We start from the raw sequence: 14,779 nt of genomic DNA on the forward strand, positions 1-14,779 counted from the left end.
TAAAGTGAAATAACGTGTCTCTTTGACCTGCTTTTTTCATTTCTCTGAGTCTTGTTCTATTTTTTCATCCTTCAAGTGACGATAATCTCCACTGAGGTTGTCTGATTGGTTAGTAAAATTGGTGTGTTTTCATGTTACTTTGATTTTCATGGTGTAGCCAAACTGCACAAAGGAGGATTTCTTTGAGTTGTTTTTACCTTTTTTTTTTTTAATTTATACATTTAGAAATTGCCACGGAATCTCAATAAACAAACTGGGACTTTACTTAGCTTTTGAAATCATACCATGATGAAGTGCATCTACAGAGGGATTTTAATCGTCTGGTTTTCATTCTGTTACCTCTCTCAAGAACAGAGAAGTTGAACACACAGCTAAAATTTGTTGCTGCAGGGATTCTGGTGTCTGAGAGAATGGCTTTCATTCATTTTCTGGCTTTGCTAAGGATAATACACATCTTGACTCTTCTCATTTCAATACAATTTATAGTTGCATAGGATTTTGTCAAATTTCAAGTGTTAAGCAGAATTTTTCCATGCTGGATATCTGCCTCTGGGTATTATTTTTTTAAAAGCCTTTCAGCAAAAATAGCTGATAGCCTTTTTATACAAGATGTTTTGGAAACTCGTCTTTTTTGTCACATCAATTGGTTCTGGTAACCTTTCCTCTGAAAATTTCAGATATTTTGCAGATGTTGCAGAAAGCATTTAAAAATGAGGTTATATATATTCTCAGAGAAACCTTTGCTGGGTTGAGGTGGCACAGGGAAGTAAACTGAGAAGCCACCCCATTTAAATAGCAAGGCAAGCATGAGCAAGATGTTTTTGGAAAGTGCTGAGGATAACTGGCAAAATAGATTCAAAGAATGAAATCAGTGGAAAGAAACTGCCTTGACAGGCAGTGAGAAAATTGGTGTGGGAGGGAATGGAAAAGAAAATTTGTCATTTTTGTTTGGGAGATACTAAATTTGCTAGAAAAGGTAAAGAACAGCATGGGATGTGCTTACAGACCTCAGAAGTGAGAAGCAGTGAGGCTGTGTAGGAGGTTTGGAGGAGGAAGGAGAGACAGATCTGAAGAGCTGGGCTCAGAAGTGTTGTGGGTGGGGAGACTGTAAGATTGACTGAGGAAATTAAGGGAGGAGTTTGGCAGTTAGAGCAAGCAAAGATCTTGCTCATGCATGGGGAAAGCTGAACATCGACATCAGGATGAGACCTGGGCATCTGGGAAGCTGGAAACCAGGATTCGCAAACTGATAGGGAATTATATGAGAAGCCTTTTGGAGATGAGGTGGGGATTTGCTGAGACTGGGTTAAAAGCTTGAGAACTGGAAATGGGGACTGGAGAGTAAGGGGGGCCAACCTGGGCTGGTGGCTGAGGGACAATCACTGGTGCCTGCACAAATACTTGTCCAGCAGGAGGGGAAGGCAGTGCTGGGGAGTAGAGTGCAAACAAGTGGGATTTGGGGTACCAGAATTGGAAGCATCTGAGCAGGTCATGCAAATAGAGGTGGTGAAGGAAGCAGGGGGAAGCTGTGCTAAGGATCACTCTCCACCAGTGACAGGAATGACATCCAGCATGCCTGAATCTCACCATTTTGTTGCTGTCAGCAGACAATTCTGATGGTCTTGGGTCTCATCCTTGCCAACCCCAGGTTTGATCAGAAGATAAGCTCTGCACTACTGGTTATTCTATCAGGGTGAGTACCACAAGACTGATCAAGGTTGATAAATTACTCATCACTGACAGTGATTTTTGTGCATGGTGTTATGATGTGCTGCATTAAGACGTTTTTCAGTAGCTTTTCACAGTTTGCTTGTTGTTGTTTAAAGAAACATGCTATTATGCTCAATTTGGTATTCAGTTCACAGGTGATAGATATGCTCCAGGGCTGTGCAGTAGGTTTTCTATCTACAGGAAAAGGGGGAAGTTTTGCTGTGAATCAGGAAACTATTGTAAGAATTTGAATTATTTGATAGAATATTCTTGCGTGGTTTGAGGCACCCAGCTTTTCAGAGTCTCTGAATGATGCTCTGTTTTCTATTTTCTGGGTACCCAAGCAGGCTCTGGAACCATATTTGCAGACATTCCTAACATACCTTGTCATGGTTTTTGATTTTTGGATATCGGTATTCCACATCATAACATAACATACCTGTAACTGGATCAGCAAGACTATTTTGAATTTAGAATCTACTGTAATGTTAAATGCTCTGAAATGTCAGGTCTGTAGTTTCAAGATTGTGGTGCCTAAAACCAGAAGATATTTTTATCTTGTACTGTCTGGGATTTCCTTTAGTCCTACAGTTGCCTAACTTCTTGATACTTCAGGTGCCATAGTGTATGATGTAAACACACGCTTCACAATTAAAGCAACCTTTCTGTTAAATGACTTATCCTGAAATACAGAAGAGACCAGAAAGGAAAGGGAAAATAGGCCTGGATTTGTGTAGAAAGAGAGACAAATGAATACACTCAGTTTTGTCAATTTGAGTCAAGCAGCTTCATGAGAAAAAGTTATTTCCTTAAAAGAGTAGTCACACCAATCATAGAATGCCAGTGTAGGGACCTGTACATGATTCCTGTACAGGACTCTTGGAGGGAGAACAAAAAATAGAGTAGAGGTATGGTTTTGAACAAAATGGTGTTGCACCTTGAAAGTGACGATTCTAGACTAGAATGGTAGAAGCAAAAAAGGAAAGCAGTTTTAGCAGCAACCTTTTGTATACACTGAGGCATAAAAAAAGGAAAAGAGATCCTCATCCTCATCATCAGTTATGTCAGGGGGATACTAGTGGAAGGAATACAGGAAAGATATATCTAGATTAACAGCAGCCAGAAGGTTGGCTGTGTGTTACGTGGCAGGGACTGCTGAATAAAGGGCTGGCTATGCTATTCCTTGTGAAATGATGGGAATGAGTGAATCAAGTTTACATAAGGAAGTGAAAAGCCAGGAGGGGAGCGGTTGGTAGACCTGAATGGCAAGGCAAACACTGCTATTGCAACAAATGTGAAGGGAAATATGAGAGGGAACTGTGAGCCACGCAAGAAACCGAAGACCTGGTAATTGGTATAATAAGAAACACAGGCATTTTATGAGGACCAATGTCCCTTTAAACAAGCATGCACCATTTTCTAAGCTTTTCTTATAAACTCTTTTTTCCTTTTCTTCCTCCTTTACAAGTCCCTTAAGCTCATCTAGATTCCAAAGAAGAAAAAGTAGTTGCTCCCCCATGACTGGTATTGGCAGTGGTTTAAGAGGCAGTTGATGCGTCCTGGCATTTGGAATTAGCGGTTTGCTTAAGAAGGTCCAACAGCCATTACCAGGTATCCAGGCAGAAGATGTAAATCTTGTTCTTACATGATCTGCCAGGCCCTGAGAATACGAACAGGATCCTGACTAACCTTGCACGCTTCCAGGGTTCTCTCCACTCTGCCCAGGGCCAAATCAGCAACCTCTGGGCCATCAGCCCCTGCCCCATTAAGGCTGCAGAAGGGCTGGGCTCCAGCACCCCAGAGACCTGCTTGGTGGGGCCCAACCAGCCCCATCCTTAGGACCTTGTCACCATGGCCCTCCCTGATGATCGCACTGGCTGAACCTGGCCACCAATTCCAGGTCGGAGGCAGTGGGGATGGGTGAGACTGGTGAGGCCCTGCCATGCTGGCTGTGTTGTTACTGCTGCCCATCCCTATGGGAAAAGCTGTCCCTCACTGCTCCTTGACAGAATCTTCTTTGATATTTGTTCTTCTCCATCTTCATAGAACTACTTTTGTGTTTTTTCTGCCCCCTTTCTCAGCCTCCCTTTCCCACAGCACCTTTTGAGCAGGCTGCCCAGTGTTTCTGTTTCCCATGGCCCCAGTTCCTCCACACATCCTCACATTGCAGCTCCCTGACTTTGGGATTTTTTTTGTCAGACTCTGCTGCTTTTTCCTGTGTCCTCTTTTTTTCCTTTTCATCCCCAGATTGGCTTTTATTTGTGCTTGCTCTTTTGTGTGGTGGTTGGTAACAGTTTTAGCGTACTGGCAGCCTGAGTGGTGTTGGCATCCCAGAAAAGGAAGATTTTAAGGAGTGATTTTAAGTAAAAAATGCACTGAATTTGTAGATGCTTCAGAAACTTCTTCCAGAGAAAGAAGGCAACAGGGGAAATAGCAGAAAAAGCAGAAGCTAGTGATATGAGTCATTAGAAGGTAAAGTTGGGCTTTTAATTCTGCATGAGAAATGACAAGTTAGGAAAGGTCTTGAAAGACAGGGAGATGAAGTAGAGAAGGAGAAGCTAGTAGACATAAAATGGTGATGTTAATGAAAATAACAAACAGCTTAATGATGGCATTGAGGAATGTTGCACTGCAGTTGCTGAGGTCAGAAAGAAACCTGCTACAGTAATAAAGGTCTGATATGACAACAACAGAGAATGAGACTTAGCTATGTGCATGTGCTAGAAATTGTGACGTTGTACCTGTCTCACTGCAGTGAGGTGTACTTTTCTGTAGGATTTTCCTGTCAGCCTCTTTCTCAGTCCAGGTCCTGTGTTGTCCCCTCACTGAGTCTGTACCTGTTCTTATATAGCACAAGCAAGTGCCAGATTCTGTACCTGAGACAGGGCAATCCTGGATATACATAAAGTTTGGGACAAGAGGTAGAAGAGCACCTTTGCAAAAGGGGATCTGGGAGTTCTGATTGATGGAAAGTTGAATGTGAGTCAGCAGTGTGCCCTAGTAGCCAAAAGGGCCAACTGTACCCTGGGTGCACCGAACCAAGCACTGTCAGCTGGGCAAGGGGGAGGATTATCTTGCTCTGCTTTGTGCTATGCTGCCTCACCTTGAACACTGGATGCAGTTTTGGGCACAACAACGTAGGACATAAAACTTTTGGAGAATGTCCAAAGGAGTGCTGTGAGGGTGTTCAGGGTCTAGAGGGCAAGACATATGCGGAGTAATTGAAATCACTTAGTTTGTTCAGCGCAGAGAAGGGGAAAGTGAGGGGAGGCCTCTTGGTGCCCTACAAATCCTCACGAGGGGAATGGAGGGGCAGTGCTGAGATCTGCATTCTGGTAACAACGACAAGACCCAAGGGAATGGCATGGATCTGCATCAAGGTTGGGTCAGACTAGGTATTAGGGAAAGTTTCTTCACCAGAGAGTGATGGGCATGGAACAGGCTCCCCAGGGCAGTGGTCATGGCTTGAAGCTGTTGGAGTTCAAGAAACATTTGAACAACATTCTTAGAAATATGACTTGAATTTTGACTGATCCCACATGGAGCCAGATCATATGCAATGAGCCCTTGGCAGTTTGCAGCTTACTGAAATTTCCTAATCCACTAATGATTCTCCGCTTCATGGAAAAGGGAAGCCTACCTGCAGAGACTCCTGTTACTAGGCTCTCCCTTCTTCCTGTCCATCCATAACAAATTCAGTGGGAATGGGGAGGCTGTAGATTTGAGTGATCAAAGGGCATGCTCAGAACTGTATCCAGCAAAGGTTGCTTTTTTTTGTGCATCATCCTGTCCTCACCTGCTATATACCTATGCACATATAGGTATGCATGTATTTGCATTTGTCTTTTCAATGAGGTTAGCGGGGCGTAAGTAGAGAAAGTAACATAGCTGCTGAGAATTTTATCTGTTTACAGAGATTTTCCCTGCCTTCCAGTGACTGGCCCTACTGATACTTTTCTTTACCTGTGGCTTCGAATCTGTCACGAACACACGTAAGTATTGTTGCCTTTTCCTTCTGTTAATCTGAAAAGTCCCACTTATCTTCTAGTAGAGTGCAGAAGGTCACCCATATGCTCAGGTGTGGCCAAGGTCTGCCTTTGGCAAAAAGTTAGCTTGAGACACACCTATGCAAGTTTATCACCTGGAGACTTTATATCCTTATCAACCCACTTGGTTAGTTTACTTGGAGCAAATAATATGCCAGTGTAACTATTATTAATATGTTTCTGAACTGTGCATATATTTGTGTATATATGAACACATAGATGTACATGTTGTTTAAAAATACGTAGGTTGCTCTGAAAATAATGCCTCCTACTTATTTCCACAGAAACTGTAACAAATAAAAAGACCACATTAACACTATTTGATAGAGCAAATTCTCTATTGAAATCTCTCATTGAAAAATGCTATTTTTCAATGGGGTCACCACCATTAGATATGCATTTTTATCAGCAGCGAACAAGAGCCTGCATGCCCCGCTCATAAAAATCTACTTGGCCATCTGGAACGTGGCTTGTCCTTCACATCACTGTCACCACTGCTGAAACACACCACCCACTGCCTCACTGTGATAACATTCACTGTTTGGTCTCCATAAATAGTCTGCAAGCATCAATGGATGTCAGTGGGTACAGTTTTTTCCACATGGAGGAATTCTATTCTGCATCTTTTCTTTGTACGCAATTCCATATCAGACATCATTTTGTCAGACTACCCCTCTGCTGCCATCTGTCACACAGCAACAAAATGTAATGGAATGGTGGTAGGAAGGTTCAAACTCTACTGCCATACCACCAACATCCACCTCTGGTGTTGTGGGCCAACATAATAAAACAGGAGGCATTACTTCTAAAGCAACCCTCATACATATGTATATGTGTATATGTATAATGTTGGACATTAGGAAACAATTCTCTGAAAGAATGGCTAGGCAGTGGAACAGGCTGCCAAGGGAGGTGGTTGAGTCATGTAGACTTGGTACTGAGGGACATGGTTTATTGGGTGCGTATTGGCAGTAGGTGCACGGTTGGACTAGATGATCTGAGAGATCTTTTCTGACCTTAGTGATTCTTTGGTTCTCTGTCAATAGAACACATGATGAAGGGAGAATTGAGATGGAGTTGAGAAAATATTAAAAGTCGAAGATCAAATTCTGTGTTTTCTTGTAGTCTTTAGAGTGGTCTTTTGCAGCCAAGAAAATGCAAAGGTATTGGCTACATGCCATAAAATGTAGCCAATGTGTAAAAATGCTGCATTCATTTGCATAAATATTGTAACAGTTTAATGTAGATACCAGTAAATAGTTAATATATGTGACTGTGTATTTGTTCATGTTGTTCATACTAAACTCGGTAAGAAATGTCATTTTTGCTGTTTCAGTCCTACAAAATCTAACCTGTATTATGTTTCCTTGTTGACAAAAAGGCAGATTTCCAGTTTAGGAATATCTTCATCTTCCTTCCTGTGAAAATACTATGAATCCGAAGGCATTAATTTTCCTTCTCCCAAATTTTATTTTTGGAATGTTTCTTTTTGGATTTTTCTGTAGACGACAAAAAAATGTAATGGGTGAGTAAAGAATTTCCCAGCAGTTTCTAGAAGCAAATCTACCCTTCCCAAATGTTTTAGATAGTAACTATGAACCCAGGTAAGAAAATCTGCTGTCACTCTGATAACTGTCTTAGTAATGAGAAGAAACCTATAAAAATATGTTTGATATTAAGTGTTTGAACACCCTCCTTAGAGTAGTATAGCTACACATTGACAGTTTTCATTTTAATGAACTTTTCACTAAGCAGGATAGCTTTCTGTGTGTTTGCTGTAGTGAAGTCAGATGATAACAAAGATTGATTTTACAATACTTTTTTGTATGCAGGGAGGTAGATAATTCTTAGATAATTACACCAAGAAAAGAGTATGTGTATTTCAAACTAACAATTTAAACTTCTTCCTTAGTTGCAGATTCTTTTCCTGATCCCACTGAAGATTGGCTAACAATTCAAAATGATCGCAGAAACACACTGGCTTCCATCTGCCAGAAGAACAACCTAATTAAATTAAAAAGTAAATTGGATTCTCAGGTTGCAAGCCAGATTTTTGTGGAGCACAAACATAAATTTACCTACTGTGAGGTGCCCAAAGTAGGCTGCTCTAACTGGAAGAGAACTATTTTTATTCTCCAAGAAGGCTTGAATGTGGAAGCTTCTGAAATTGAGCATGACCATATTCACCAAACCTCACTGATCAAAAGGCTGAGTGCTTACCCTCCTGCCATACGAGAGGAATTTCTAAACAATTACACCAAAGTGATGTTCACCAGACATCCAATGGAACGGCTGGTGTCGGCTTATAGAGACAAGCTTCTACACTTTGAGCCATACTATAGTACCACTGTTGCCAATCAGATTAAGGCAATGTTCAGGAAAAACAGAAATTCCTCTGAAAAAGTGAGTTTCCAGGAGTTTGTCAGTTTCATTACAGCGAAACCACCAAATACTCTTGACATTCACTGGAAACCAATGTTTCTGCTCTGTGATCCTTGCAACATTCATTATGATATTCTGGGCAAGTACGAAACTCTTGGGTTAGATTCTGTGCAAGTTCTGAAGGCAATTGGTGCACCAGAGAGCCTGCAGTACCCCAGCTTGAAGAGATATGGCTCAGAGAAACGAACTAATAGTGATATCACCTTGGAGTACCTCAGACAATTGAGCTCAGAACAAATTGAGAAGATACAAAAACTATATCAGATGGATTTTCTCTTGTTCAACTATACTTCGAAATATGAAAACTATTTTTCTCTGTAACGTTAATGCAGCTTAAACAGTGAAATTTTTCATTCATACAAAATGAGCTGAACTTGTCCTCAAAGGTGCTTGATCAATAGGTATATTACTGATGATGAGATTTTAGTGGTGTTTAGAGACATGGTTTTATTCATTGTAAGCACTCTTATAACAGATCTGTGCTTTGATCTGCAGTACAGTGTTTAGCTATATGATTTTTTTTTTCTTTCTGATGATCATATAGATATGTTTGCTTCACAAAGGCTGTTTGTAAAAGATAGATTTTTAGTTGGTTGGTAGAAGAAGAGAGAAGGGTGACGAATGTTGTTTTTCACAATTAGTATTTTACAGAAATTTTTTATTAAAATGATATTTTTTTAAGTAAAGGACATAAAGCAATAGATAATATACTTTAGTGTTAAACCATTCTGTCTATAAAATTCTCAAACATGAATCCTGTAGGAAAGAAGCAAATAACTTCAGATATTTGAAGCTGTGGTACAGAGAACTTAATACCTGATTATATTCCTCTCTGGTAGTGCTCTTATTGCAACATACCAGCCTCTTCCATCAAGTAGCATCTTCAGCTACAGTCCAGCAGGTCTTCCCTTATGTGTCTTCAGATTCTTTTTACCACTTCTGTGGATATGATGATCTGTGCTAAGAGGAAAATCTAAAAAATATCTTCCTTAGAGAAGAAATTAGGGGTACTTTCTAGACTGTACAATGGAGGTGGTGCGGGATCTGAAGTTGTAGTGGAAATGTGGCTCTGACCTATTCTTCAAAAGTACTTAGCAACCAACTAATCAGCCAGTCAACATAGGGGAGACACTGTTCAGGTTTTTCACATCTGTAGCTGCTGGAGATCATGAGCCTTGGACACTTACCTGAGTATGGTACTTAGGTGAAGGTAATATATAACAGGCTCTACCTGTTGCTTTCTCACCTCACAGAAAGATGAATGCAAATTAACTGCAGAGTTATGGTGAGGGAAACAATGAAGAGTGTGTGAGAAGCCATTTAAAACATAATCCATCTCTTCCACACTTAGGTGGCTTTGGTTTTAGACCAGGGAGATCTGTTAAGTACTTTTGTCCTATTTTTTGGAAACCTAGTCTCACTGAAAATTACTTGCTATCATGTCAATTGTAACTATTTTCAGAAAATTTCCATTAATTTCACCTTTAGGCGATGCTGATTTCAGGAGCAAACTTAACTGCATTTGACAGTGGGATTTAAGAGATTTTATTTCCTACCATCTGTATCTGCAAATAAACAAAGACTGACCAGGCTAGTCCTTGATCCAGTGATAGCTCACAGCTTATTACACAGAGAAGGACAAGATAATTTAATTGCACTGGAGCCTACTCACTGTATAGCCATTCCTGACAACAGAGTGGCCTAGAGATAGTAAAAAGGAGATTGGAAAAAGTGGACGATCTGATGAAATTTGAGTCATGAGAACTGTGGGGAGAGCTCCTTGAGTAGTCAGTGGGATTTAGGGCTGGTCTACTCCGAAGAGAAGTTCAAGTGATATATTGGTCATCAGCTGGAGACAGTGAGACCATGGAAAGAGGTAGAGGCAGAAGAAGAAGGTATGTGCAGCCCTTCTCAATAGCTGATTGTACACAAAGCCAGGATTGTCGTTCAGTATGTCTGGCAGTTCTTGAATGGATAACTATTTCATAAATTGGATAGCTTTGGCAAAGAAAGGATCCAAAGCAAGAAGTCTAAGCAAACTCAGCAAAACAACTTTAAAAAATTAAAATCTTGTATTTCTCTTCCCAATGATTCATGGCTCTGAATCACCATGTTTAGTATCCCTACAGTCCTATTATCCGCCAACATTCATGCCTCTCTGAACAGCCTGTAGTTTGTAAGGTTTTTAAATTATTTTATTTGTTCTGAGGCAGAGGAAGCTGAAAAAGATTCCCAATGAAGTTCAGTCTGCACAAAAGGATGTGGCCTTTATCTTTCCTGAATCAGATTTAGTGCCATCTCCAGCTATATACTACTCTTATCTTTTGTCAAATCGTGAAGAGAAAAAAGAGGGAAAATAAGATTTGCTTGGTAACTTTCTTCTGCATGATAATTCCTTCCAGAGCTGTAAGCTTCAGCACAGGTACTTCAATTTTTTGCCACCACCAGCCAGTCTAGGAAATGTCTGAAGAAATGATACTGATGAAGGTATCTGCTTGTCAGTACTTTAGTGTTAACATTCCTCACCAACAGTTTCTTGCTGTTATGCATGGGTGGCTTTCTATTCTTACTTCTTCTTTCTCATAGGATCACATATATATTCTTCCTACAGTGGTGACAGAAAATGGATGGGTAATTCATTTGTCACCAAATGCTAGTCAGTAACTGGGGGCTACTGATGCAGAAAAACCTCTGTAGCTATTCATGACAGACTTTCAGACTTCTAGCATTTACCTATATGCAAACTGTATGCAGTAAATTTCCAGGAACGACTTGCTGCTGTAATTATGTCCAGCTGATGTAGATCTCAACAACAATCATGGAGGATGTAAGTGTGCACATACAACTTCAGATGTTCTAGAAGGAAGTAATGTACAAGAACAGTTGCATATCAACACTAACAAAAGGAGGATGATAGTTGAACTGCTGGAAAAAAAAAAAAAGGCCATTACCTTGTAAAAGCTGTTATAACATTCTCCTGCAGGTCTCTGTCCATGCTCAATCCAGCTCACTACAATTCTATCTCTCAGCTTGCAGATAATCCACACATCATCTCCCTTCCAAGAGCTGCTGTTCAGTGAGGCAGGAGCACACGAGATCTGCAATATTTCAGAGTTATTGAAAACGATGGTGACTTGTTTTATGCTGTCAGTGGAGACCATGCCACTTGGTTCATTCCCCTGGTGACTCGTAGGGCTCATTTCACTAAATAGCCTTTTAAGTTCTCCAATTAAAGGACTTACCATTATTTCATTCTTTGTACTGCAATATAATAAAACTTAGGGCTCTCGACCTAATCCTAATTAGCCTGAAAGAACTTCAAGACACCTATACGCTTAATGATGAAAAGGAGAAGACAATTACCTCTTGATGACCTGGTAGAGAAATTTCTTGCACTCTCCTCCCTACAGCTGTACTATCCAGAATAGAGGCTCCTGGCTGAACTGGCTCCCACCTATGTTTGCAGGAGAAGAATGTCTGGGGAACTTAATTCATTTCAGCTCTAACTCTGGGTGTGGGTTTCCTGGGGGAAAGTTCGGTACTTGCAGGTGGGACAGGGATGGAGGCAGCATGGAGGGGAGAGGGGCTCAGGTCTCAGAGTAGATTAGAAGGGGTAGAGGATTGCTATAATTGATCTTCTGATTTATCATTATATTTGTCCATGATATAACTGTTGCTATGCTTTATACCTAATTACTGTAATAAATGGTAGTGAGTTAATACATTAATCTATTTGTTCATCCTTCTCAATAACATCTGTTTTTAAAGAAAAACCACAATGCTTAGGGCTGTTCCATCAAATCAACATAGCCACAAGCTATTAGACAACAATAAAAAGCCATTTGACTTCTTCAGTACATTAATATAAAGTTGTCTCACAGGATTTTGGGAAGAGTTGGAAGAATGAGGAAATATTAATGGACATTCAAGTTTGGATAAAATATGAAGCTAAGGTGGGAAAGGGTGTGAAGCAAAAATATTGCAAAGTCAAACACTGCTTTCCTTCAAGTCTTTGTGAAGGTGTAAGAGATCCCGTGGTTGACTGATGGACATCTACAATAGAGACCGTGTCATCAGTTATTTCCTTAAACAGACGTTTCCTCCAATTAAAAAAAAAATAAAAAAGACGTATCAGTGATTCTGTCCTTGAATAGTCTTAGTTTTTTGTACAATTTTGAACGCATCTTAAAATAACAGGCAACTGATGACTACTGGTTTCTTGTTCAGAGAACTTCTCAAAGCAGTGCTGCTGCCAACAGAATAAAAGATATCTACAGGTGAACAGCATGAGCCATGAAACTTCAAGTTTCTACTATACTGAATGTCCTCTGACCAAAGGGAAAAAAAAGAAATTTTACCAGTGCTAGTCATTGTTCAGGTGATGCAGCTCACAGCTGGGAGATGACTGCTTCCAACTGCAGAATGCTAATATGTCAAAAGATATAATCTCTACAGTCTCCAGCTTTACTGTCTTGTCCCTATCACAACACTTCTTTTCTCCCTCCCAGAATTATATGCCAGATCATGTTGTATGATTAAAAAAAAAAGTTAATGTCATATAGCTTACATAAATTAATGTAAGGCAAACTAAATCAAAATAGATGGCTAATTTATCTGATAGAAGTGCCTGAAATTGAAGGAGGCCCTCGTGGAAGTTTGGGGTGTTGAATATACACAGGTGTACAGTTACAGTGCAGCTTCTAATAAGAATTATTTTTACAGGAAAAGCACAAGTGATCACAAATCTCAGTCGGTATACTGATTAAAGTGAATCAGTAGATCCAAAATGAGCAATACATCACTGGATCAGGTCAGAGAAAAGAAACCAGCTTAACACAATTTCAGCACTACCTACGTGTGTATTACTTTTGTTCACAACTACTGGTATGCTTCTTTATGTTGCGTTGCACCTGACAGATCCTTCTGGAGCTTCCCATGGAGACATTCTAGTGCTTAGTGTCATGAAAGGGGTTTTTTTTGAATAGTCTGACTATTCTCCTCCAAAGAGATGTTGTTAACAAGCTTAGACATGGTCTTCAGCATCCCACCAAAGGTACAACAGTTCAGATGTTGCTGGAATTCAGAGAAGAATAGTGCAAGTACCTGAAGCCAGGTAAGCATATTCCAGTTTGTAACTGTGATTTAGCAGAAGTTTAGGGAAAGCTTTTATATATATAAACCTATGACTAATAACCTACGTCACTGATTGTATTGTCGCCCCCCCACACTTTTTTCCAGACTCCTCCACATTCACCTGGAGTCCTGCTGAGTTCCCACAGCTGGGAGCCAGCAGGCAGGTGCTACAGATGCTGGCTTGCTCAGGCACAACTTGCCAGGTGCAAGTTGTTGGATGTATAGCAACAGTTCTCTTTGTGTGAGGGCACCTGCTCCGCAAGTGAAATACTCATATAAGGTGAATTGTGATTATTAAGTGAAGGAGGCTTTAAAACCATGTTATTTTCCCCCTGAAAATGGGCTTACCTTCCATTCAGGTTTATTAGCCAAGGGAGAAAGATAATTTGAGGCTCACCAACACCGTCAAGTCTCAGAGGCCTCTGTTGATTATAAATCAGGAGATCCAGGAAACCTTCCTACTTTAGGATTGTCTTCCTCTTGAATTCTGTTTACTTCCAGAGATTTAAGACTTGTCACCAGTTATCCCTACATGATAAGGGATCCCCTTGGAGAGCTACTGCTAGCTTTTGATAAGGATACAAAAATAAAGTAACAAAGCTGGGGGGAAATCCACTTGACATCTGGCCATTAAAGACATTAACTCTGGGTCTGTTCTATTCCAGAAAGACAGTGTTATGTAAGAAGAATAAGGGAATTTTTTTTAAATTGTATTAATTCATTAGATTCCTGCCTGAAATGCTGAGATTAACATTTTTGCTTTTTTGTTTGTTCAGAATTTTTTTGCCTTGCTGCATAGCAAGTACTATTACAGGTAGTGGCCTTTAGGTTTTCTATTTTTAAATTAAGGGTTATAACAATGCTTTTATTTGCAGTAGGGTTCTTGACGTGCCAAGCCAGACACCCATTTAGCTGTATACCCATCAGAATTTGGATTTACTCTGTGAGTTCCTGCTGCTCTTGTTTACACAGCATGTGATGCTCAGGAGTTCTCCTGTCTCCGTGTCGGCAGCTAAGTGCATGGTACAAGTTAGGCATTTATTGCAGTCTCTGCCAAAGCTTTTCATTCCTCTCAGCTTTTTCATTTTCACTTGTATCCAAAACAGATTTTGCCTCCATGTTCTGCAAACTGCAGGTTTAGGAGTTCATGAGAATGTTTTGTCTTTCTAAAATTGTACGGATATAAATAAATAACAGCTCTGAAATAGCTATTTAAGCTACTTATTTTGTATGTAGGTTGTTCTATACATTCTTTATATGAATTGAAGTCTAGCAGTCTTAGAAAATAACATACATTGCAGATCCAGATTGCTTTTCTGGATGCCAGATACACTGCACTTCGCCTTTTCTAAAAAGACTTGTGTTGGAATTTCTGCAGGCGGTGAAATCAGCTTTCAGTGCTTTTCCACTGTATGTGTAATTGTTAATTCCCTTGAATCCCTTGTAAT

The 14,779-nt window shown here is 40.2% G+C and overlaps 1 protein-coding gene across 7 annotated transcripts; it reads left to right on the forward strand.

Moving 5' to 3' along the window:
• The first annotated feature begins 872 nt into the window (after positions 1–872).
• Positions 873–11,926, forward strand: LOC104911093 (carbohydrate sulfotransferase 9-like). 7 transcript variants are annotated; one of them, XM_031553520.1, is made up of 5 exons: positions 873–1,284; positions 1,605–1,693; positions 5,645–5,702; positions 7,138–7,281; positions 7,669–11,926. In XM_031553520.1, the coding sequence occupies exons 4-5, from the start codon at positions 7,188–7,190 to the stop codon at positions 8,517–8,519; spliced, it is 945 nt and encodes a 314-aa protein (XP_031409380.1). In that variant the 5' UTR covers positions 873–1,284; positions 1,605–1,693; positions 5,645–5,702; positions 7,138–7,187; the 3' UTR covers positions 8,520–11,926. The 7 variants fall into 7 exon arrangements, with proteins under 7 accessions (XP_031409380.1, XP_019471081.1, XP_019471083.1 ...); XM_019615536.2 differs by having other exon boundaries at positions 874–1,284; positions 1,553–1,693; positions 5,625–5,702; XM_019615538.2 differs by having other exon boundaries at positions 874–1,284; positions 5,625–5,702.
• Positions 11,927–14,779: the final 2,853 nt, after the last annotated feature.

Source organism: Meleagris gallopavo, chromosome 5 (assembly GCF_000146605.3).
Source record: "Meleagris gallopavo isolate NT-WF06-2002-E0010 breed Aviagen turkey brand Nicholas breeding stock chromosome 5, Turkey_5.1, whole genome shotgun sequence".
In the NCBI taxonomy this organism is placed as follows: domain Eukaryota; kingdom Metazoa; phylum Chordata; class Aves; order Galliformes; family Phasianidae; genus Meleagris; species Meleagris gallopavo.